This window comes from Impatiens glandulifera, chromosome 9, assembly GCF_907164915.1.
Source record: "Impatiens glandulifera chromosome 9, dImpGla2.1, whole genome shotgun sequence".
Taxonomy (NCBI): Eukaryota; Viridiplantae; Streptophyta; class Magnoliopsida; order Ericales; family Balsaminaceae; genus Impatiens; species Impatiens glandulifera.
The window spans coordinates 29,873,869-29,897,898 of NC_061870.1; the positions used below are offsets into that span (position 1 = coordinate 29,873,869).

Sequence of the window (24,030 nt, forward strand, 5' to 3'; positions counted from 1 at the left end):
ATTCATAACCACAATCTAAAATTTGGCACATTCATTTTAAAATATCTAAATTTAAAATAAATAAACAAAAATAACCCAAAATACCTAAACTAAAACAAAATAATAATAAATATTATATATATATATATAATATAGTAATAGTAGAATGATAAATATCTAAATGTAAAAATAGATAAGAAAGTTGCCTATAAAATTTTATTTAAACTTTTATTTTTTGTAAATTTTCAGATGTTGTATTGTTAGGTAAACTTTTATCTTCATATTTGAATTTTTAGATGTAATTTTTTTTATTTATCTATTAATGTTTTATACGTAACTTCTTATTTAATTTAATGATAATTATTGTTTTTATATGACTAATTAATTATTATTAATATATATTACAAACATAGATCTGCAGTGTTTTGACTAAGAACTGAAAATAATACAAAAATAAAAGTAAAATGAACTGACAAGGATTAAAGGAAAGGCATGGCGCGAATTTCAGAGATGCTTCTCGAGTGAAATTCAGCCGTCGCTGGCGTCTCTATTTAATGATTCTCTCTCTCTTCGCCATACATATGAATATTGATATTCAATATCATTAGCATCCATCCAAGACGGACCGAGATTCTCTGGATCCCGTTGTTCTTATTGGATCATTTTCTGGATCCTCTGAAGAACAACGGACGGACGAATTCTCTTCTTGCCCAATCGTCCTCTTCTTTCCGGTTCGTCACCTAGCAGCATTCTCCTGACTGCCTACGGATTATAACAGTAAGATTCCGATATCTTTATGTCGTTATTCTCTTCTTGAAGCGTTGTTATTGATGTGTGCGTTTAATGCGAGGTTTCTAGATCTCGTTTCTGTATTTAGGTGTGATCTTGCTTTGTTTTCTATTAGCGAATAACTCGCATGTTCTCAATTACGCTTTTTATTTATCTCATTCGTGACTTTCGTAATAGAATTTCGTATAATACCTCTACCTCAAAGATGTACTTCCTTCATATAAAGTGTTTGATGAAATGAAGAACTCGAAACTTATGAAACAGAGGTGGAACTGATTGACTTTAGGATAACAAGCTACATTTTTACCTAAACTTGGCTTGATAAATGAACTGAAGAACACGAAACTTATGAAACACATGTTTGATGTTTTCCTGAATATAAAATTACATCCTTATGATATATTTTTCAGCTTGATTTTACTCTTTGGAATGGGAAACTATATAGGTAGAAAGAAACCTTTTCTATGAATTCTTCATTCATGATTTCTTTTGTCATGTATCAGAGCAGCTGCGATGGCAACTAGCATAGCCTCAGGTAGCAGCAACTTGCTCTTCAAGGAGAATCTATTCACTGGTCAATGCTGTAAACAAACTTCTCGAATCTCTGGTATAACTTTGAGGGGTGGTCAGCAGAGGGATGTCATATGGTAAGTGATAAATGACGAATCACAAATAATTTGATTCTGTCACTCTTTTGTTCTATTTCTTAATGTGTGTGAAATGAGAATTATATTGGTTGATAGAGAAACAAATTAAAGCATACTGTATATTTAATATGCGCTATTTTAAACTCTTGAAAGTTTGCCACGATATCATGTTTTTTTGCATGTTATGTATTGAGTAATTTTCAGGATTTCTCACATACATTACAGTTTAGACAGTAAAAATTATACTAGGTTTATTTGTAATGGGAATGTTGTGTAGGTCATACATTTATGTTATGAATTTAAGAGATAACATGTTTTACCTTTTCCAGGTCCTACGGTATGTCCAGATTCTTGCAAGTGCAGAGATGTAACCCATCCCATCATCCAGTTCATGTGAACTCAAAGACCTTTAGGACTATTACTGCGTCCAGCACAAGAAATGAGTCTACGAAGTACTTCGATTTTATTGTGATAGGAAGTGGTGTTGCTGGCCTTCGTTATGCCCTCGAAGTGGCAAAACTTGGGACTGTTGCTGTAATTACCAAGGCTGAGCCTCATGAAAGCAACACAAACTATGCCCAGGGTGGTGTTAGTGCTGTGTTGTGCCCTACAGATTCAGTGGAGAATCACATGAGGGATACCATTATAGCAGGGGCTTATCTGTGTGATGAGGAGACTGTCAGAGTAAGTATTAAAATTGTCAATTCTACATGAATATTACCTACCCCATATTACATGTGTTTGTCATGTGGGTTGCTTTCTTCTAGATGCTGGAGAGATTCTTCTATTTGATCAGCTTGTAGTTTACGTAATTCATCCATTGTCAAAGAGGTTAATGTGCATTTGAATCATTATTCAGGTTGTGTGCACTGAAGGTCCTGACAGGATTAGAGAATTGATTGCAATGGGTGCATCTTTTGACCATGGAGAGGATGGCAACTTGCATCTAGCAAGGGAAGGGGGACATTCTCATCGCAGGATTGTCCATGCTGCTGATATGACGGGGAGAGAAATTGAAAGAGCTTTATTAGAGGCAGTTGTGAATGATCCTAATATTCATGTATTCCAGCACCATTTTGCAATAGATTTGCTGACATCTCAGGTCTAAATCCTGACTACATCTTGTTAACTGAAAAGTGTTTTTTAACCTGGATTTAACTTTACTGAGCCCGTACCCAGTATTGGTTTTAAGAAACTATGTCACAACACTGCAGGACAGGATTTGATATTACTTTCTGACAAATTTACCATTCTAGTGCCATTAGAGTTCTTTTTAACATGGTTATACAATTCTGCAATTGCAGGATGGTTCAGACACTGTTTGTCATGGCGTAGACACTTTGAACACTGAAACTCAGAAGGTGACACAATATTAATTATTTAGGCTTATATTGTCTAAAATGATCTGATGCAGAAATCCCCATTGCATTCTTAAATATCTCAAGCTTCTGATTTCATGTCAAACATGTAGGTCATACGGTTTATCTCGAAGGTTATTTTGCTTGCATCAGGTGGGGCTGGGCATATATATCCAACAACTACAAATCCTCTGGTATGATTTCCTATTTAAAAGTATCCTGCTTAGTAGATTATTTCTAATTCTTTAGATCATTACATAAATACTCCTAGTTGATCCACACAGTATTTCTCTTTTCTGAATTGTGACATGTCATTAAACATACTTTTTTCAATACAAACAATGTTAAAAGTAAAAGAAAGGGGAAAAACTGAATAAATAGTAAAGGAAGGAGACATCAACATTATGAGAAATGAACTCCAAGGATGGAGATTATTATCACTAAAAATAAAATATTAAATATTACTATCTCCAACTTCACTTTCAAAACTTGTTTGGTCATGACCCTTGTATGAGGTATAAACAATATTTTATTTATACATCTCATTTTCATTTCTCGATTCTAGCTTTTATCATTTATGCTATAAAATATATCAAGAGTTATTTACAAATATTATAGGTTATGATTAAATAAAGAAAGCAATTACCAGATTTTTTTTTTAATTCATGCCTTCAATAAAAGGGGAAAAGGTTGTTTTGTCCTTATGTTACATTTTATACCCCAAAACATGTAATATGCATAGTTCCATGCTATAGTGAGCTTGTTTCCTTAATGAAGTTTTCATTAGTGAGCACCCAATAGGTAAAATAAGGCGTTCCATCTTTTAAAGTCCATTTCAATCTTATTATAGGTAGCCACTGGTGACGGGATTGCTATGGCTCATCGAGCTCAAGCTGTTATATCAAATATGGAGTAAGTAAGAACAGACATTTTCTTTGATAAAACAAGATCGGTGGTTGCAACTTTTTTTATGTTTTGTCACTATATTGATAATTCAGGGACTACTTTCTTTTCATAAACTTGGAAAAAAAAAATATTTGTCTTGTTCTGGAGACAGGAAATCACTGGTATCCTTTTAATTGTGAAATTTATCTGATGATAAAAGAAAAAATCAGTAAAAGCCTGATCACGGGGATTAGCACTTTAGTCAATTCAACATGTTAAGATTATGATGTTTAGAATTATGAAAATGGCGTTATGGCTTTTCTTGTTCCTTGTATAAATATAGTCATGAATATATGAAGTGTTTATCGAACCCCACCCCACTATCATGACACTCGAACCAGTGACTTTTGATTTCTTACAACTACTCTTGCCATAAGCATATTTAATTTTGGTTGTTTAATTTGTGAGCAGATTTGTTCAGTTCCATCCAACTGCCTTAGCTGATGAAGGGCTTCCTATTAAACCAACAAAAGTAAGAGAGAATGCATTTTTAATCACAGAAGCAGTCAGGGGAGATGGGGGCATCCTTTATAACATGGGAATGGAAAGATTCATGCCATTATACGACGAAAGGGCAGAACTTGCTCCAAGAGATGTAGTAGCTAGAAGTATAGACAACGAACTCAAGAAACGCAACGAAAAGTACGTGCTTCTAGACATAAGCCACAAGCCTAGAGAAAAAATACTGTCACACTTCCCCAACATAGCTGCAGAATGTCTAAAGTATGGCCTGGATATAACCCGACAACCGATACCAGTAGTTCCTGCAGCCCATTACATGTGCGGTGGAGTTCGAGCCGGGTTACAAGGAGAAACAAACGTACGTGGTCTATACGTAGCAGGTGAGGTTGCATGCACTGGATTACACGGAGCTAATAGATTAGCCAGTAATTCCTTATTAGAAGCTTTAGTTTTCGCTAGAAGAGCTGTTCAACCTTCGATAGAGCACATGAAACAGCAGTCAAGCAGTCTTGAGAAAGGGTGTTCTGAATCATGGGCGCGGCCCCTTGGAATGGAGACGGCAGAGAAGATAATAAAAGGGACGAAGGAAGTGAGGAAGGAATTGCAATCGATAATGTGGGAGTACGTTGGAATTGTTCGATCAACTACGAGGTTAGAAATGGCGGAAAAGGAGATTGGTGATTTGGAGTTGAATTGGGAGGCGTTTCTTTTTCAGCAAGGATGGGATCCTAGTATGGTTTCTCTTGAAGCATGCGAATTGAGGAACCTTTTCTGTTGTGCTAAATTGGTTGTTAGCAGTGCTCTGGCTAGACATGAGAGTCGTGGGCTTCATTATATTGTTGATTTTCCGAATGTTGTTGAAAGTAAAAGGCTGCCGACTATTATCTTTCCTTGCTCAGCCATGAATGGAACCTGGAGCTCACGCCAATTGCATCAGCAGGTTCTTTTCTAATTATATATTTGAAATCTGGTTTTACTGTCTTGTCTGTCTGTCTACGGATTTATTTATCCCTTTGCTGCTCTGCTCATTTTTATGTATGATAAATTATTAATAGGTAATGATTTTTAATTTTTTATCTGACTACGGGGAATTTAGGGGATAATATAGTTAAATATCAAAGTGTAGCATTGGTTAATTATATATACCTTAAACATTATTATTACTATTTATTATTATTGTTATTTTTATATGTCCCAAGAAGTTTGGAAGGATTTTGACTTTGGAAGATATGATTTATAATAGTGTGATTCTTTTTTCTTTATCTTTAACCTGAATATGATTGTATTTATTTTTAATTTCATTATTAAAAAATAATACTTGTAAAAATAATTATTAATTTATTAATTTTATTATAATTTCATTAAATTATAAATAATATTATTTATTTATATAAATTATTGTTATTCTTTTATATTTATTTTGTTATAAACAAATAATAACATTTAAATTAAATAAAGTTTACATTATAATTATTATATATATTAAATAAACAAAATTAATTATTAAATATATTGATTAACATATTAAATATTAATAATTTGTAATAATAAATATTTAAAAAAAAAAAATAGATGATACGGTACTTAAATATATATATATATATATATATATATATATATATTAATTTAATAATTTTATTGAGAATTCAATAGTGAACTTTGTTCTCTTAATCATAGTTTTTTTGTTATTTAAATAATTAAATAATTATATTTGTTTATTATTTTTTTTTAGTGTATTTATGTTAAAAATGAAAAAAATATTTTAGAACAACAATAAAGAATGACATTAAAAAAATTAGAAAAAGATGTACTTAATAAATTATACTAATATCATGAAGCATCATGATTATATATATGTTTAATAGTTAAGAGAATGGAGAATAATATGACAAAATAGTTAAATAATACTAAAATTTAAAAACTCAAACTTTTATTTTAACTAATTAAAAAAATAATCATTATAACAAAATTATAAAACATATATAACATATAATTTCTCATATTTCAAATCAAATAACAATAATATATATATATATATATATATATATATATATATATATATATATATATATATATATATATATATATATATATATATATATATATATATATATAACCTACCCTTAAATGTCACTCATTCCCATTGTTATTGTATGTGAATCACTTTTTTATATTTAATGATTAAGTTATCAATTACAATCTTTTTATTTTATTCTTTATTATAATAGTAGTAAAATGTTATTTTAGTTGGACAATCTACATTTTCTTTTATTGATTCATCAATGTAGAGGATCCTAGATGAATCGAGGTCTTAATGATATTTTTTTTTTTAAAAAAAAATTATACTTTACTAAATTATATTAAAATCAACTACTAATCCAAACAAGACCTAAACAGCAGAAAGAGTATAGAGCAAGAAGACAACTTGGATTTTGGATCCTTGAAAATGATAGGTCACACGTCATTTATATTCATATAGAGATAACCTCGTCTTATAAATAAGACTGTACAAGCCGACTCTTTTTTGTCTTTTAAGTTTCCTAGCTTTGATTTTATTAAATTTTTGTTTTAAAATTGGATTAGACTGATTTTTACATATTTATTCTGAGAAAATAAAAGAAAGAGAAATAGTAAGGATAAAAATGTAATGGTGATAACCAATAAAAATAAGATTATTTATGAAACTTCAATAATCTAAAATTTTCTAATATCATAATTTATAAATGTAATAAAAGTAACTATTTTTAATATATTTTTTACTTTAAAACATTTTATCAATTTTAAGCATATTTTTTAAATTTATATAAAATATAACTAACTTTCTAAGAAAGCTCAAATATATACTTATTTAGTATTTTTTATGTTATAAGTTGTTTAATTTGGGTTTTTGAATAAAAATCAAATTACTAATTCAAAATTTTATATAGGACTCCAAACAAGGTTTTAAGGTTTGAGATTTAGACTATTTAAATAACCTGATTAAGTTATTCAAACAATTTGATTTAGTAAGAGGTTATAAAAAATAAATATTTTAGTTTATAAATTAATTAATTTTATTAATAAAAGAATGAGTGAGAATAATTAATTTAAAATAAACCATACCTAACAAGTTTCATTAGGATTTGTTTGACACGTGGTGACAAACAATTGCCCCAAATCCAGTTTCCCTCTCATTAGTCATCGAAATCATTTTCGATTCTTCTTATCATAATATTTTAAAAATTTAATAAAAAAAAATGTTATTAATTTTTTAATAATATTTGTTTTTAGAGACACTCCATGTGATTTCAAATTTAATATTGTAACCAGTTAAGTATTGAATTGAGTTATTTTTTAATAAAAAAAAATGTTATTAATTTTTTTAATATATATATAATTAAAATTTATTATTTTATTAAAATTATTATTTTAATAAAAAAATTAAATAAATGAATATATATATAATTTTTAAATAAATATTTTTTCCCAAATCTAAATTCTAAAAAGGTATAAACATTCAAAGACAACTATATATACAGTGTATTGAGTAAAATAATTAAATGTTCTTTTAAGTAATACAAAATTAACTATTACATATGTATGGACGGATAAAAAATTGGAGTTAGAGTAGACTTGAAAAAATAACGAGAAAATTATGTATAAAACGAAATTAATATAAATATTTTTTTAAAAAAAATAGATAAAAAAAATGTAATGTATTAATTTTTTTTAAAGAAATTAAGGGGTATGTCACAACTCACATTTGTATCGTTAAAATTTTATTTTATTTTTTCGGAGTGTACCGAGCCCTACATAAATCTGCGATTAAAATTAATTGTCTTTCATGTGTTAAGCAAGATGGATAAATTCATACAAAGTCTAAAATGAAATGATTTGAATATTAGTTATTAAATACAAATATACATTTTAATGCCTAAAATAGTTAAATAACTATATTAGACATATTAAATTTCAATTAAGTTTAGTTTAAAAGTGGATATGAAATATGCTCAACTTATACTTATTAGAAATTGTTGACATAATAAGTCCTTTCCTTACTACTGTTTAATATTTTAAAATACTATCAATTTTAAAGTAAGTTAGATTTTTGTTTTGGCTAAATAATTTGTATAGTTAACAAATTAATAAAAGAAATAAATTGAGAGTTATAACTTAAATATATCAAATTTTATATGTATATGTAATATTAATTATAAAATAATGAGCCTTTTCTTTTTAAATTTGGTAAAATATCAAGAAAAAATCATTTATCAATGAAATTATTTTAAACCTAATCTAAAAAATTGTTAAAATATTAAATTTTAATTTACTTTTTACCTAATTCAGTCAACATTATAATTTATACCAAATATAAAAAAAATATTAATTTAATTTCTTACCTTAAATCTCTTAAAAAGTAAAATCAAATAACATTTATGATAATGATAAAATAATACTTTTTAAAATGTAAATATTTAATAAAATAAAATAGAAACGATTTATCCGTGTGACATGTAATGACATTGGAAACATGTCTAATCTGAGAAAAGAGATTAGCATGGGAATTGCTTTCCTCGATATCATCTACAAATTAAATAAAATTCATTGGCCTATAGATAAGGAACAGGGACGTTACTGTAGTCCCGCAACCAGAGAAGACTAAACACCTTTCCCTATAAATTCATTTCAGACCTCAGTTCATTCAATACCTGTGTAGAATATATATATTTAGAGAGAGAAATCTAGTGATCAGAGATGGCGATGAAGCGTTTATCAGCGTCTGCGATCCGTGCGTTTACCTCGTCGGGAAATTCTAAACAATCGGCTTTATTAACCAGACGCATCCATGATCAAGTAAGAAACTATCTCCGATTCTCTAGTTTTTTATAAATTTTCATTTTATTATCGTTTTCTAGGGTTTAGAGTTTCGTTATACGACTGTTTAGATCCTTCCGCCGGCGACGGAGACGACGGACTCGTTTCCGCCGCCGTGACGGTTATACGTAATTTATATGAAATGCACTGAGTTGGTAAACCCTTGACTCGTTGTAAATCACAAATTATTTTTTATAAATTTTAAAATGTTAATTAATAAGTTTGAACCAAGTGTAATTGGATTAGTCCACACGTGGCAATTGGATAGAGCTGCGTGGGTGCTACGCGCAACTGAAAATTAATATTTTTGTTTTGTTGTGAATAGGCATCTACTGGGAGCCAAAAGATAGTGGGGGTATTTTATAAGGCTAATGAATATGCAGTAAAGAACCCTAATTTCCTAGGATGTGCTGAAAATGCTTTGGGAATCAGCAAATGGTTGGAATCACAAGGTCATCAGTATATTGTTACTGATGATAAAGAAGGACCCAACTCTGGTAATTATGTATTTACAATTATTATGATTGATTCTGTTCTTATGAGCATTTTCAATTAGATTATTGATAAAAAGTTATTTGATTTCAGAATTGGAAAAGCATATCTCTGATATGCATGTGTTGATAACAACGCCATTTCATCCTGCATACGTTACTGCGGAGAGGATAAAAAGGGCGAAAAATCTGAAACTTGTACTCACAGCTGGAATTGGTTCTGATCATGTAGACTTGAAAGCAGCTGCGGCTGCTGGGTTAACAGTTGCTGAGGTTACTGGTAGCAATGTTGTGTCGGTTGCTGAAGATGAGCTGATGAGGATTCTGATTTTGGTTAGGAACTTTATACCTGGTTATACTCAGGTGATTAATGGTGAATGGAATGTTGCTGGTATTGCTTACAGAGCTTATGATCTTGAAGGAAAGACTGTTGGAACAGTGGGTGCTGGACGAATTGGGAAGCTTTTACTTCAAAGGTTGAAACCTTTCAACTGTAATCTTCTTTATCATGACAGGTTGAAAATGGAACCTGAATTGGAGAGTCAAATAGGTGCAAAGTTCGAAGAAGACCTTGATTCCATGCTTCAGAAATGTGATATCGTCGTAATCAACACTCCCCTAACTGAAAAAACAAAGTGAGTAATATTCATTTTTCATTATATATATGAATAGGAGATTAGGAAAGGAATGGATGTTTAATTGTTGTTGTTTCAGAGGGATGTTTGATAAAGAGAAGATCTCGAAGATGAAAAAGGGTGTTCTTATAGTTAACAATGCAAGGGGAGCAATCATGGATACTCAAGCTGTTGTTGATGCTTGTTCAAGTGGACAAATTGGAGGTTAATTAACTTAACTTATTTTACAAAGTTTATTTTTTTAAGGAAGAAGAATTGAGATTTTCTTGTAATTAATATTATTAGGGTATAGTGGAGATGTTTGGTACCCACAACCAGCACCTAAGGACCATCCATGGAGGTATATGCCTAACCAGGCTATGACCCCTCACATTTCTGGCACAACAATTGATGCCCAGGTAAACTAGTTTGTTTATTTATCATTTCATCATTTATTGAAATATAATATTAATGATAATTATAAAATTACAGATTCGATATGCGGCGGGGACAAAGGAAATGTTGGAGAGGTACTTCAAGGGAGAAGAATTCACACCCGAGAATTACATCGTAAAGGAAGGGGAACTCGCGAGCCAGTACCGTTAAGTTAAGTCGATCTCAACAGAATGGATGAAAGTTGTCCCATTTTGAGTTAGCTGTCTTTTGTTTTTGTTTAGTTTTGGGTTGTATTTATAAGGCTCTTTTAGAGAATTGCAAACTAATGGGTCCTGGTATGTTGTTCCTTCTATAGTGGGGACACAAATAAAAATTTCAAGAGCTTTTGGATATTACCTTTGCTTCATCATCTATATTAATTTAGCTAGCCTTAAAAACTACTGATTTATTATAATTAGTAAAAAATACTTTATCAAAAATAATAGAACAATGAACCTACAATTTCCATTTCTAAAATAAGTCAGTCTATTTAAATAATAATATTATTTTAATTAAATTTTAAATAATTAAAAAAAAAATAGATTGTTTGAGTTTTTAATCGATTTAATTAATGAAATATTATTTTGTATTTAAATTTTAAATTGAATAAAAATAAAAGTATTTTAATGTTTTAGTTTACGAAAATAATTAATAAAAAATAAATAAATAAATTAGCTTAATATTTCTATAGAGCATCATTATCTCTTACTTTAGGGTTTCTCCATCTTTAGGTTAAGCCCCATTATTTTTTCGCGCCAATGAAGAATCTGAACTTATCGGTTCGCCCTCGTTTTCGTCTTCTTTTGCAATACATGATAATCGGTGATTTTCAAATCCTACTTACGGAATACGCATCCAATTGCAATGCATGGAAAATGATCAAGATCAAGATCAGTCTAACACATCCTATGCTTGTTTGTTTAAATTTGCTGAAATTGTAACTATTCGTGCTTCTGTGATATTATCACCGTTACCAGAACGAAGCAATGGAATTGGCCTATTCGATTAGTGACGACAACTCTGAAATCTGTTCCTCTATTCACATCAATGAAACAATATTCTGTTCTTCACCGGAATCCACGGCGGTTGTGTTGGCCATCCACGACAGCCGGTGGTCAGCAGCACGAGCTCCGGCCGACATTCCGCTGGACGACATGTGGTTGTCTGCACTTTCGCTTCGTGGAAATTCTTGTTGTCGGGGAGTCGGTCATGGATGATTGGCTGTGTAGTGACTGTACAATCACCGGAGTTCATTGTAGTCTGAGGAGGCCGAGATCGAAGTTGTCATGGAAGAAACCTAACAGACTACGATGTTTGGATGAATATGGGAGAGAATTGAAAATTTTGATAGTTCAAGGTATGATTTTAAATTTACTCAGTATTACATTTCAATTTTATAACAAATTTACAATGGTATACTCGCCAATACTTTGATCTCTATTCTGCTGGACACTGCTCCAGATTATTTCCTTTTGGAGAGCCATTAATGTGATTATCTATCTACAGAGTAGGCAGGAGATTTGAGTATAGTAACTGAAAATGCATTAAATGATTAAATGCTATGCTGGATTTGTTGATATTTGGAGTTTAAATAGCCATAGATATCGAGGAACAGCTGAATAACTCTAGTCTAGACTATATGTCTTTTCCAATCTAGCAGCAGGATGAGGTTTCAAATGGCTTGGCTTCTAAAATTTATGAGGTGAAGGAATTACATGGATTTGCATTATTCAGAAGACTTAGGACTGATCTAGCATTGATTAATTATTGAGCTGATTGGTTGAGTGCTTAGATTTACTTCCCACCTAACAAAGCATAAAGTAAGATGTTGATGTCGATTTTATGAAGTTCTTCTCATTATATTGATGCAAAACATTTTTTGATTGCTATCTTTAGTACTTGTTAACGAGATTCTAAAATCTTTAATATTGAAAAAAAAGAACCCTGTGGCTTGGAAGTATATAACAGGGATAATAATTTATGTTTAAATACATGAAAAACAAATACCATAAGGATGCACTCCCCTTCCTTGATTAATTGGGCGGGTATCCTAATCAACAAAAAGAAGAAGTTGTTGGCATGATTGAAGCTGCACTATGTAGCTGACGGCCTACATGGAAATATATTTTGCAGAAATTCAACACAGAGGTCTTCATATTTTGATATATCAAATCATTTCCAAAAACTGTTTTTTCTCCTGGGTATTTTTGTTTATCATACAACTATGGTTGTATCTGAACCTAGATTTGGTGCGTATTTCGAATAACCTCTAAAGGTTTGTGGTGTAGAACATAATTGTGCTCATTTAGAAATGAAGGTTAGATTAAAAAATATTAGAAATGTATACATATTAGCAATCACAATTAACTTTGCTCATATGACTGTGGGGGTCATGCTAGCTTCCTACATTAAATTTTTTTTTAACTTTGCTCATATGATGAGAGTTGCTTTAAACAAAAATTATCAAGAAGAAAGAGGTCTAAAATGTTGTATATTTAATGTATTTTGTGATAATTTGTACCATGAATGACAAAGAATTATGTGCAAGAAAAGTCACTCCATTTTCTCACCCATAGGTCAACTTGAAGAAACTTTGGGAAACATTAAGTTAAGCACACTAAAAAATCTTTATTTAGAAAGATATTTTAGTTAGTGTAACGGCCAATCTCTTGATTGTATTGAGTTTAGAGACTAGGGCAAATGTTTCTTGGCAATCAATTCCATGGGATTGTGAGAAGCCCTTTGCAACCAATGGTACCTTAATTATTTTAATTGTTCTGTCTGTTTTGTGTTTGACCTTGACTGTGTTTAATGTCTAGTGTAATTTCCCCTTTTCCTTTTGGTAGATCCCAAATGAACCATCGTCAGTTTTATCCAGTGCTCTAATTTCATCATTGATGTCGTTTTTCCATTTTTATCTAATTGAGTGTTAGCACATGTATTCAATCAAATGAGGTTTTGCATGTTCCATATGTGGAGGGCAAACTTTCATAAGAGGTGGAACTTTTCTCAATGTAATTGTTATCTCCATATTATTCACTATTAGAAAACTTGAATCATGATTTATATCTGTATTTGTATAATGTCTGTACGATGTGGATCACGTTCCAATTATTGGACTATGCCGAGTGTGTTTAACATCTTGTATAGACATGAATAGTTGGTGGAGCTGAGTTTGAGGTAGGAATTCACTTTTTGGCTGGTATTCACTCAAGTTCTCCCACTGAATATCATGCTTTGGGTAGTATGGTTGATTTTCAAAGAAGGTGACATGTTTGAGGTTGATTTTCATAGAAGGTGACATGTTTGAGGTTGATTTTTCAAAGAAGGTGACATCTCCCAATTTCTTTTTTTGGTGCATTCAAGGAAAACATTAGTGAATCACCTCAATTTCACCAATCATATGTAAATTCTGTTGTGAGAGTGGATAATATTAATAGCTGGATTCTAGAAATGCTTGTTTCTATAACTTTTTTGCACTTAAAAAGGAATTACATGATAGTGTCTTTCTCATACAATGTCACTTAGTTTTTCTGTAAAGATAATGCTAAAATTGTAGAATCTCTACCAAAATGAGCAATTTCAACTTGATTCCCAACCACCTTCATTATAATTGGTTAAGCACAATTAAATTTAGATAAATGGTGAGAATTTATGTCTCACCAACCCATTGCTGTTTCGGCGTCTTTAGAATTGAGTGGTTCATGTATAGATTAGCCAAATCCGGTTCAGTAGAACAAATTACACTTGATTGCAGACTTGGGCCGGTTTCAGATTTAGTCTTCTAGACCTTTTTGATAGGTGAGCTATGAATGAATTTGCACAGCCCTTAATGGGCCGCCGTGGACACATTTTAAACCCTAAAAATTATTGATGACTTATTGTTACAAGAAACTCTGGTAACTCACCGCCGCATATGTAGGTATAAAAGAGGGAGCGTGAAAGGCCTTGCTATTTTCCTTCTCAACTCCATAGACATTTCGGCATTCGCTTGACATAAGTTTAATTTGATCAGACTTCTTAAGAGGCAGCGTGACAAGGGCATATTTCAAGAGGTTTGATAGGTTTCTTGCGTGCATATGTTTGTGTTTTTCTATAATCAATGTGGATCTTGTGCATGTCTGTCTTTATTTTTGCTAAATGAGAAGCTCTTGATTTGGCCTGAAGCCATCAGATTGCCGCCATTGAAATTGCGTTGTCTTTTATTTTTTCAATTCAAGCATGTAAGTTTTAGGATCCAAAATGTCCACTTTGTCTTTAGTTTATTTTGGACAGAAATTTACTTAAGGAAAACTGTTTCATAACAATTGAACATTATAAACTGAAATTATAATGGATCACAATCCTTATTTTCCTGAATGAACTTTGAACACGTACATTTCCTTATCAGCAGAGTTGTTTACAAGATATATTTAAATTGATAATTTATAAAAAGCCCATAACTAAGGGAATGCAGTTTTTGATTTGGCTACGGATTTATTTAAGCATACCTGTTTGATATTGGCTTTCTAAGTATCTAATGCCATACATTATTTATTGTTTTTGTATGGTATTTGTATTTAGAGTGCCTGATCTCGAATGCAACTTAAAATTTAAGTTCAAAACCACCAACATGAAAATCTCTATTATGCATGTTAATTAGGCTCATAGCCATCTTTTAGGTGTTTGGACTCTATACCGGCTATATTCTTCATCTCTAAGTTCCTTTATTTTTATCCTTACTCATCACTCCTGTTTGGTCATTCCTTAATGATTCATGTTTAATTTAATAGTTGATTCAAGGTCAATCATACAAAAGTCAGCTGATCTTTAGCCTACCATCCCAATGTGATTACATAGAAGTGTAGAACTTTTCTTATGTCTACTATATGCTGGCTGATTGAGTGGCAGCCTTGCTGTTTGTTATGTCTTATTGATGTCTCAAGAAAGTCTGGTGGTTACAGATAACTAGAAATGAAAACAACTTAGATAATTGTTCTTTCATTCTCTATGTACTTCAATTTGCAGTAACGTGGTCATAAAACCAGTAGTTGTTTTCATTCCCAGCATTAGTAGGAAAAAGTATTTGTTCTCTTTTGAATAGATGATGTTGGTCCTGGAGAAAACAAAACATTGGATGGACTGAATAATGGCTTAGATTCCACGGGTTATGTTGAAAACATAAGAGAAGACACAGAAGATGGAGCCAACACATTAGTGTTAAGCTTAGGAACATAATTTATGCAAATTGCACCGTTGTATGGCTCCTCTGATTGTTGGATTCTATGTATGCTCAATGCTGTGTATGAATGTTTTATTTTTTTTTGTAGTACTTCTAAGGTGATAAATATTGTTTTCTCTTTTCTTTTCAGAATAGTGTTGGCTGCAAAGAGGGTTGAGTAGACAATGGATGATAGCTTCAACATTGCTGGGTGTGAAAGGGTTATGAGAAATCATTGCCCTCCTCCTGGGAAGTCCATCGGTTCAAAGCTTCCTGCTCATATCATTGGTGATGTTATCGAGGTTTGAACATTTTCCTTGAAAATCTTCCATATGATAGAAAATATATACATGACTAAAATATTTACTCCTGGGTTTAATGCATCTATTTTTTCCTCATTATATAGGTATATGAGTTTGTGCAGCGTTTCTATGATATATTAGGTTTTCAGGAGACTCCATCATTTTCATTTAAAGAACTTGAAGAGGAACTTACCTGTTCCGGGGTTGATCTAAATGTGACCCAAGAAGTTAATAACAAAGTATCAGCACAAGGATTGGTGATGTCAAATGACACACTTCTGTCTGATATTCATATCAAACTCCTGAAATTATTAATGCATGAGATGCAACTACCCAGGAGAAAGAAAGGCACAGGACACCTTATTTCTGCAAAGGGATGTCAACTGCATGTCCTTGTTAACGAGTTAACTTGGCCAGAAATGGCACGCAGATATGTCTTGGGACTCATGTCCATTAAGAGGAGCCTTGCCCCTGTTGAGATCAAGGAATCGGACAAGTCCAAAGTTTTTCGTTGTTTGCAAGGCGATGGAAGAGTGCTTTGTGGCTCCATCACTGGAGTTGAGGGAATTGAAGAAGATGTAAAAGTAAGACTTGGTCCATTTTCTTCACCCCTGATATTGCTCCACTTGTTTATTTAAGTATTGATGCTATTTGCTGATAAAATAACTTTGTTTAATGTACTTCCAAATATAGATGTGAACAATGATTTAGGACTCATTAAAATGATCCTTAATGAGTTTGTGCTGCTAGGGATAACTGAAAGCTAGTGTAGTATGAAGAGCATCCCAATCGTGTATTAGTTTCTTAGAAGTTTGTCTTGCCTAAGAGCTATGGTTTTATTCAAGGGAATTAGTTTGTCCTTTGTTGTTCTAAGGTAGCTTGTGTAGTTTAGTTAGGTCTCATGCTTTATGATGTTATAGAGTGTTGCACTTCCTCCTAAGTCCATGGGAGAAAATCTGATGCGTTTGATTCATATATGATTATTTCTTGTGTGCTGACCTAGTTATAATATCTAATAATCAGTATTTGACCTTGCTCTAATGAATGTTGCTGATTGTGTTAACTAATTTGTTTAATATGAGCCAATGTAGTGTAGCTCATTGGTTGGAGTGTTTGTTTTCTAAGCCGATGTCGAATGTTAAACCCCTACTTGACGTGTTTCACCCTTTCAAAAAACAATTTTTAATATGAGAGGGGTGGGTAGGTTGGCGTGCCTTGAGTGTTTTTTCTCAGGTCAATATGATTTGCAAGATTAATTTAAGACTCATGGTATACAGATGTTGCAGATATGCTCATTCAGTATCGGTCAATGTAGAGACACAAGAAATCTTCTTAGCAAAGTAATTGAAGATAGGAACATGATACCTCCTTTGCTTGGTTGGTGAAAATGTAATTTTCCGATGGACATAAATTACAAGTTCTATATTTCACTTATTAAAAGTGTCATCCGGAAATAATTAATTATAAAGACTATGAATTAGATGCAACATGTTTAATTAGTAATGAAAAACAGATTTTTATGGCTTTGCTGTTTTCTTCCAAAATCTCATTTATATTAGATCTTGATTTACGAGTTCCAGTTCTTATTCTTTCTTACTGGTCATCATACTTGTGACTATCTAGTGGGTTTACCTTCTTTTAACTTGCACATCTTGATTTCAGTGTGTTTTTAAATACTGCGATCCCTTGTTGATGTTTCTATACCATGTGGGTATCCCTGAAGAAATGTTCTCACGTCTATGAACAAAGAAACCTATGTTAATTTTGGTGGATCAAAATTGTAGACTTCCAAAATATAACATTAGAAAATTGGTGGTTGTTAGCATAATTTAATTCTTGTTATGGAGCATTTATGTTTTAGTCAACACATTAAGACATGACTTTTGTTTCATCAGGTGCTTGTGGAGGCTATAAAGACAGTTTTTGGTTCTTTTGACACGGAAAATTATATTCAACATGTACATAGCGAAAGCTCTGGTACAACAATTGCTTCTGACAAAGGTATGCTGATGGATGATGATGATTTAGGCTGGTCCCAAGAGCTCGAACCTGTTAGAAAGTTGCGCACCAATGTGGGGTCCAGAATCAGGGACTGTATTCATAAAGCTTTGGATAAAAGACCTCCACTATGGGCCAAAAAAATGCTTGATCACTCCATTAGTAAGGATGTTTATAAAGGCAACTCATCTGCGCCCACAAAGGTGATATTTTCTGAACCTAGTTAGTAGATTGTGGAAATATGATTTGAATTCTTAAGACATTACTTATTATCTCATTTATGAAATGGTATATATATATATATATATATATATATATCTCGTTGAAAAAAGAAATGAATTTAAGTTTCAATAACAAGATAAATTGATTGATATTCGTTTCTGGTATCAGACATTTATTGATTTAGTTTACTGTTATAATGTTGATGTATTTGGGGTCCTAAGACGTACAGGCTTTTCTCTAGGAAGCATACCAAATGTTGTACTTTTAGGCCACCTTGCAAATGCTGAGATATAATCTGATGCCTGGACTCAATATATCATGTTATGTATTTCTCTTTTCTTTTTAATTGATAATCTAAGGAATGGCCAGTGACAGTAAAGTACCAGGTTATGATGAATGGTCAATGGTGAATCTGAATTGATTATACTACAGTGAAAAAAAGAGAGAGTTACTTTTTATCGTCGTACGCTTTAGCACTTTTAGGAAACTGCCTCTTATTCTTCTCTATTTCTTGATTTCATATATTCCATGCTAAGAAACCTACCTTTTATGTCACAGAATCTTGTGATTTTGGTTCTTGATAAGTTGTGCAGCAAAGATTTGAATCAACAACCCAACAAGGGGAGAAACAATAGGAATTCCCTGTTACAATCTAAAGTTATTATGAGGCGTTGTCACTTTGCACTACGTCGTTCCCTTGCTGACGACAAAAATAAGGTTTTCTGCAACATTCTCAGTGGACAGCTTCTTATGTTTGTTGAAAATGCTGAAGAAGGAATCCTTGAATCTTCAGTTAAGGTGTCACATCCTCTAGATTTCAGGACTATTGATGTGCGATTGGAAGCTGGGGCCTATGGCACATCTTATGACGCTTTTCTTGATGACGTTCGCCAGGTGTGGTTTCCATCAAGTTTTGCTTTCTTGTGTAAATTTATTTTGTCTAGATTTCTACATACTTGTTTTGGGTTCCATAAATCTTATCCAGTTTGTTTATTAATATTGGTTCATCTCTTTTGAGAAGATCTTACATTTCCACCTGTGAACAAATATGCAGTCCATAGATTTTTCAATCTTTTTTGTTTTGTCCTTTATATGTGCTTTGCTCTTCTGATGCAATCAAATAAGCAGCAGACTAATGACCAAAGTCAATAAAGCTTCTACCTATCCAGAATCCTGGATATAATATTTGATTAAAAGAAGTTGCAGATCAGGCATGCATATGCAAAATCTATTTCGGACTGTTGTGAGCTAATGCAATTCTATCATGGTATTTAGTTTGACATGCCTGCATTGTATGGTTAATATTGCAGCCAACTGTATCAGAATTTATTTTATTGCTTTATCATATTCCCACATGGCTACCTTTTTTACTACAATTTGTAGTTAGGGTGAAATTTTGCTTTTATTGTGATTAATATATTCCTCCTAATTGTAGATGTCCAGGGCCTTGAATTTGTGGAATTTCCGAAACTTCCTATTTGTGATAAATACAAAAATGAGAGCACATTGTGAATCAAATATATATATTTTTCTTTTATTTGTCACTTCAAAGAAGAAAACTCTGCAAGTTTTCATCTCTTTATGACCCTCTATGTTTCCTGCCATGTTCAGTCTAAACTATGTTGTGGATTACTGTCTAACTGTAAAGTTACTCACTTGCAGGTATGGGCCAACTTGCGCCTTTTGTACGCCAATAAGCCTGAACTGGTCAAGTTGGCCGATAAATTATCTGAAAAGTTCGAAGGTTATTATGAAAATGAGGTAGGTATTCTTTTAAACCCATCTTTCAGGCTCAACCCCTTAAAAGGAGGAAGATAACTTATAATTTTTTCCCCAAATCACAATATTTTGTGCAGAATTTAGTTGAATGCCTAGTGTATCCAATATTCATTTACTTCTAAATTGACATTTGAATAAGATAGCAATGGATGCTAAGAGGAATTTATCTTCATAAAATAAAGCAAGAGAAAATTAAATGAAGAGGGGAACTGAGTATTAAAATAGTAAATCTTAGTCCTTAGAGGAATATATTTTTTGGTGGACTATAATTATTGAGATCAAGTAATCCTTGTCACTAAACTGTTGTTGCTCTTTTGCTACGATTTTTGTTTGTTCGTGTCTCATTGACAGTTTTCTTTGTAATGTAGGTCAAGAGTCTATTCCAAAAATATGGTGAATATGTTGATTCGGATTACACAAGATTGAAGAAGGAAATGGATGATATCCTTACATCAACAAGGGAACTTCCAAAATCCCCCTGGAAACAGAACTCGTGCAAAGTATGTGGTATTGATAAGGACAATAAGTCTGTTCTACTGTGTGATAGATGTGAAGCAGGATATCACACTTATTGTCTGGAACCGCCTCTAAAAGGAGTCCCACGAGGAGACTGGTTCTGCCATCGCTGTGTGAAGACTAGCAAAGAAGGTCCAGAAACAACTGATGATGCACTGCTTCCAGCCAACCTTGAGGATTTATGCGATAATGATGATGCACTGCTTCCTGCTAACCTTGGGCATTTATGCGATAATGATGATGCACTGCTTCCTGCCAACCTTGAGGATTTATGCGATAATGATGATGCACTGCTTCCTGCCAACCTTGAGGATTTATGCGATAATGATGTCATTAAGGGACTCGAGCCTTTAGCTGCAATGACACAAAAGGAATACTGTGAATGGGGCTTAGATGAGGTAATTTCTTTATCATATTATTAATACTTTTGTGAATGAATAGTGCTTGAATGTGATAAATGTGGATATTTGGTAAGGGATAATCATGCTAGAAAACTAAAGAGATATTTTATTAAGAAAATTGACTTGTATAATAGATAATTTATTTATTTACTTAATTAACCCAAATAATAATGTCCCCACGGGCCACGCCACACTTGATTTAGAAATATCTAAAACTTTGGTTGGTGATTAATTGTTCACCCAACTAATTAGTTACACAGTTAGTAAATTTATTTATATTGTACTTGTAAAATAATTAACCATAATTCATTAAGTTAATAAAAAAATAAACTCCTTATTCTATATCTTTATTTTTTGCGATAAGTCTACTTTAATTATATCTCTAGTGCGGAACATGTGCATAAATCTCACTTTTGTATAATAACGACTCATGAAATAATTCCATATATTTTTTTCTTTGGTGGTTCAATGCAGAGAGTGTTTCTGCTCAAGTTTCTTTGTGATGAAGTATTGAATTCATCTGCCATACGTAAACACCTTGAAAAGTCTATTGATCTGCGTAGAGAATGTTCAGGCGTTGATTCTTCTGGAAGGTTGTATTGGATATTGTCTGAGCCATTCTTGACTGTTGAACAGATTCCCGAGGGATTCCAAATGGCAACAAGCTCAAAAGAAGAAAATTTAAACTATAAGAGTTCCTTGTCATTTCCATGGGTGTCCTATCAGTCGGAAGACGAAATAGAAGAATTGTTGGGATGGCTTAACGTGCAAGATGAAAGAGAAAGGCTGCTGAAAGAATCAATTCTCAAATGGAAAAAATCAGACTTGCACGATCCTAAGAATAATGAAAATCAAGGAAAATATGTGTTGTATGAAAGAAGAAATAACTTCTCGGGTATGAAGGCGACTTCCTTACTAGCTGCCAAATGTGCTCCACCTTATGGTTTAAAAACAACTGAAAGTGGCAATGAAAAAGTGGAGAAGGGTAAGGAGACGAGTTCCTCAGTTACATGTGAGGAGCATAAGGAGCAATTAGATATTGAATTGAAGCCATTATTTGGAAAAAATGATATTTTTCTAAGGCAATTGAAGATGAAGTTATTGGATATAGAGGCTGCACTCCCCGAGGGTGCTCTGATCCAATCAAAGTCTTTGATGGAGAGAAGATATGTATGGCGCGCGTTTGTTGAATCTGCTGCTACTATACTTGAGGTTCGACTTTTCCTTATTTTTGCACGTGCTTTTAATATTTAACTAAGAAGTAATATTATTATGTTTTACATAACTCTATTTTTTTTATGTCATCAGACAATCCAAGCAGTAATATCATTGGAAGATATGATAAAGATTGAGTACTTGAAGAATTGGTGGTGCTACTGGTCATCGTTATGGGCAGCAGTTAAAACGCCTACCATGTCTGCTCTTGCCCTACGGATATATTCCCTAGACGCAGCCATCGAGTATGAGACCAAATAGTAAGAAGGGAAGGAAGCTAAGGGATACTAGAGATTTGAAATCTCTTTCAAACTTACTGTTATCATGTTATTGGGTAGTGATTGAAAGTTATACTATATTTTGGATTGTTATTGGTTTTGAATTGGATTGACTTTATTTGAACATGACCTATCTTAGTTGGCATAGTAGTTCTCAATTCAAGTATCTACAATATTACTGCTCTTTTTTAAATAACAAGATGGTAACGTAGTTATTTATAAACTCGTAAAAAAAAATTATCGTAAATTTAAAATAGTATGATTTTATCTATTTAAAAATTTACTTAAAATCAAACTAGTTAATTTTTTATAAAATAATAGTCGAAATTTTAATAGTTTAAAGAGTAACTAAATTAAATTTTATTGGCCTATTTAAGAATAAATGAAAAGATTAAATTAATTGAGTCCATTTTTATAGGTGTTTTATCAGTAAGAGAGGGAAAAATACGATTGTTGAGATGGACAAAAAAAAAAAAAAAAATAATAAAAATATTTATTGGGCTTAAACCCAATGTATTAAAGGGAAACATTTAAAAAAAAAATTGATAAACATTAAATAAAAAATAACTAAATGATAACCCAACAAGCCGGCTCAGCCATCGAGCCTAAACAACTCATAATGTTTTTAAGCCTAAATTATAAAGCAAATTCAGTTTTCATGCTAATGTGAAAAACTTTTTAGTTTTTATTTTTAAATTTAATATATCTGAGGGTAGTCTAGACCGGGCCCTTGATATGAAGGTGAAGGCGAATTCCTTGTTAGATTATTTGTTAACAATTAAATGTATTTCACCTAATTATATAAGAATAATTGAAATTTATAATTAAAAAAAATTATATGAGATTAATAATTACATTTAATTATATTATTGAAAGACGTGATAAATTATTATGCTTTAAAAATTAATGTTTCATTTTTATGAGCCTCGTAATTATGATTAAAATTGTCAAACTAGCTAATAATAAATAATATTCGTGTTTCTTTTGAAAAAAATGAGTTTAAGCGCGGCACTTACAATAACTTATCTTGTGATTGTATTAGTTTATTTTATATTTTACTTTTAAAAAAAAAAAAAAGTAGTTCATTACCCATTATCCAACTTTTACTTTCAAACCATTATGTTAAAAAAATTAAAACCAAATATTTACAAATAATATTCAATTATTTAAATTTATTAAATTTAAAATTGTACAAATAATAAATAAATAAAAGTAGGAAAATAGATATATTAGATATAAATGTTGAAACACCTATTAAACTCACAACTGCACATAAAAAAAATAAGGATAAAATAAAATTGATAAATATATTGTAATAATGATTTTTGTTGAGTTATTAACAATAAGAAAAGAGAGAAAACTTAAACAATATTTTTTATAATAAAGATATATAATTTAAAAAAAATTAACTTTTTAGTATATAAATTTTCATACTCAATTATATATATATATATATATATATATATATATATATATATATTAATATTATACTAAGAATGAATTATTTTAATTTTTAATTTGTTACTTATTTTTTTTTTTTATATT

At 31.5% G+C, this 24,030-nt stretch overlaps 3 protein-coding genes across 3 annotated transcripts; all 3 read left to right on the forward strand.

Moving 5' to 3' along the window:
* The first annotated feature begins 484 nt into the window (after positions 1–484).
* LOC124916656 (L-aspartate oxidase, chloroplastic) lies at positions 485–5,442 on the forward strand. Its single transcript, XM_047457405.1, has 8 exons — positions 485–756; positions 1,272–1,415; positions 1,745–2,099; positions 2,275–2,517; positions 2,720–2,776; positions 2,887–2,967; positions 3,624–3,685; positions 4,130–5,442. The coding sequence occupies exons 2-8, from the start codon at positions 1,282–1,284 to the stop codon at positions 5,130–5,132; spliced, it is 1,935 nt and encodes a 644-aa protein (XP_047313361.1). The 5' UTR covers positions 485–756; positions 1,272–1,281; the 3' UTR covers positions 5,133–5,442.
* A 3,412-nt stretch (positions 5,443–8,854) lies between these two features.
* LOC124916657 (formate dehydrogenase, mitochondrial) lies at positions 8,855–10,925 on the forward strand. Its single transcript, XM_047457406.1, has 6 exons — positions 8,855–9,013; positions 9,360–9,531; positions 9,620–10,160; positions 10,240–10,364; positions 10,446–10,558; positions 10,632–10,925. The coding sequence occupies exons 1-6, from the start codon at positions 8,915–8,917 to the stop codon at positions 10,743–10,745; spliced, it is 1,164 nt and encodes a 387-aa protein (XP_047313362.1). The 5' UTR covers positions 8,855–8,914; the 3' UTR covers positions 10,746–10,925.
* Positions 10,926–11,303: 378 nt separating this feature from the next.
* LOC124913660 (methyl-CpG-binding domain-containing protein 9-like) lies at positions 11,304–22,656 on the forward strand. Its single transcript, XM_047454072.1, has 10 exons — positions 11,304–11,931; positions 14,497–14,629; positions 15,926–16,076; positions 16,181–16,660; positions 17,972–18,277; positions 18,855–19,190; positions 19,959–20,057; positions 20,444–20,989; positions 21,467–22,204; positions 22,301–22,656. Exons 3-10 carry the CDS (start codon positions 15,960–15,962, stop codon positions 22,466–22,468), a joined length of 2,790 nt encoding a protein of 929 aa, XP_047310028.1. The 5' UTR covers positions 11,304–11,931; positions 14,497–14,629; positions 15,926–15,959; the 3' UTR covers positions 22,469–22,656.
* Positions 22,657–24,030: the final 1,374 nt, after the last annotated feature.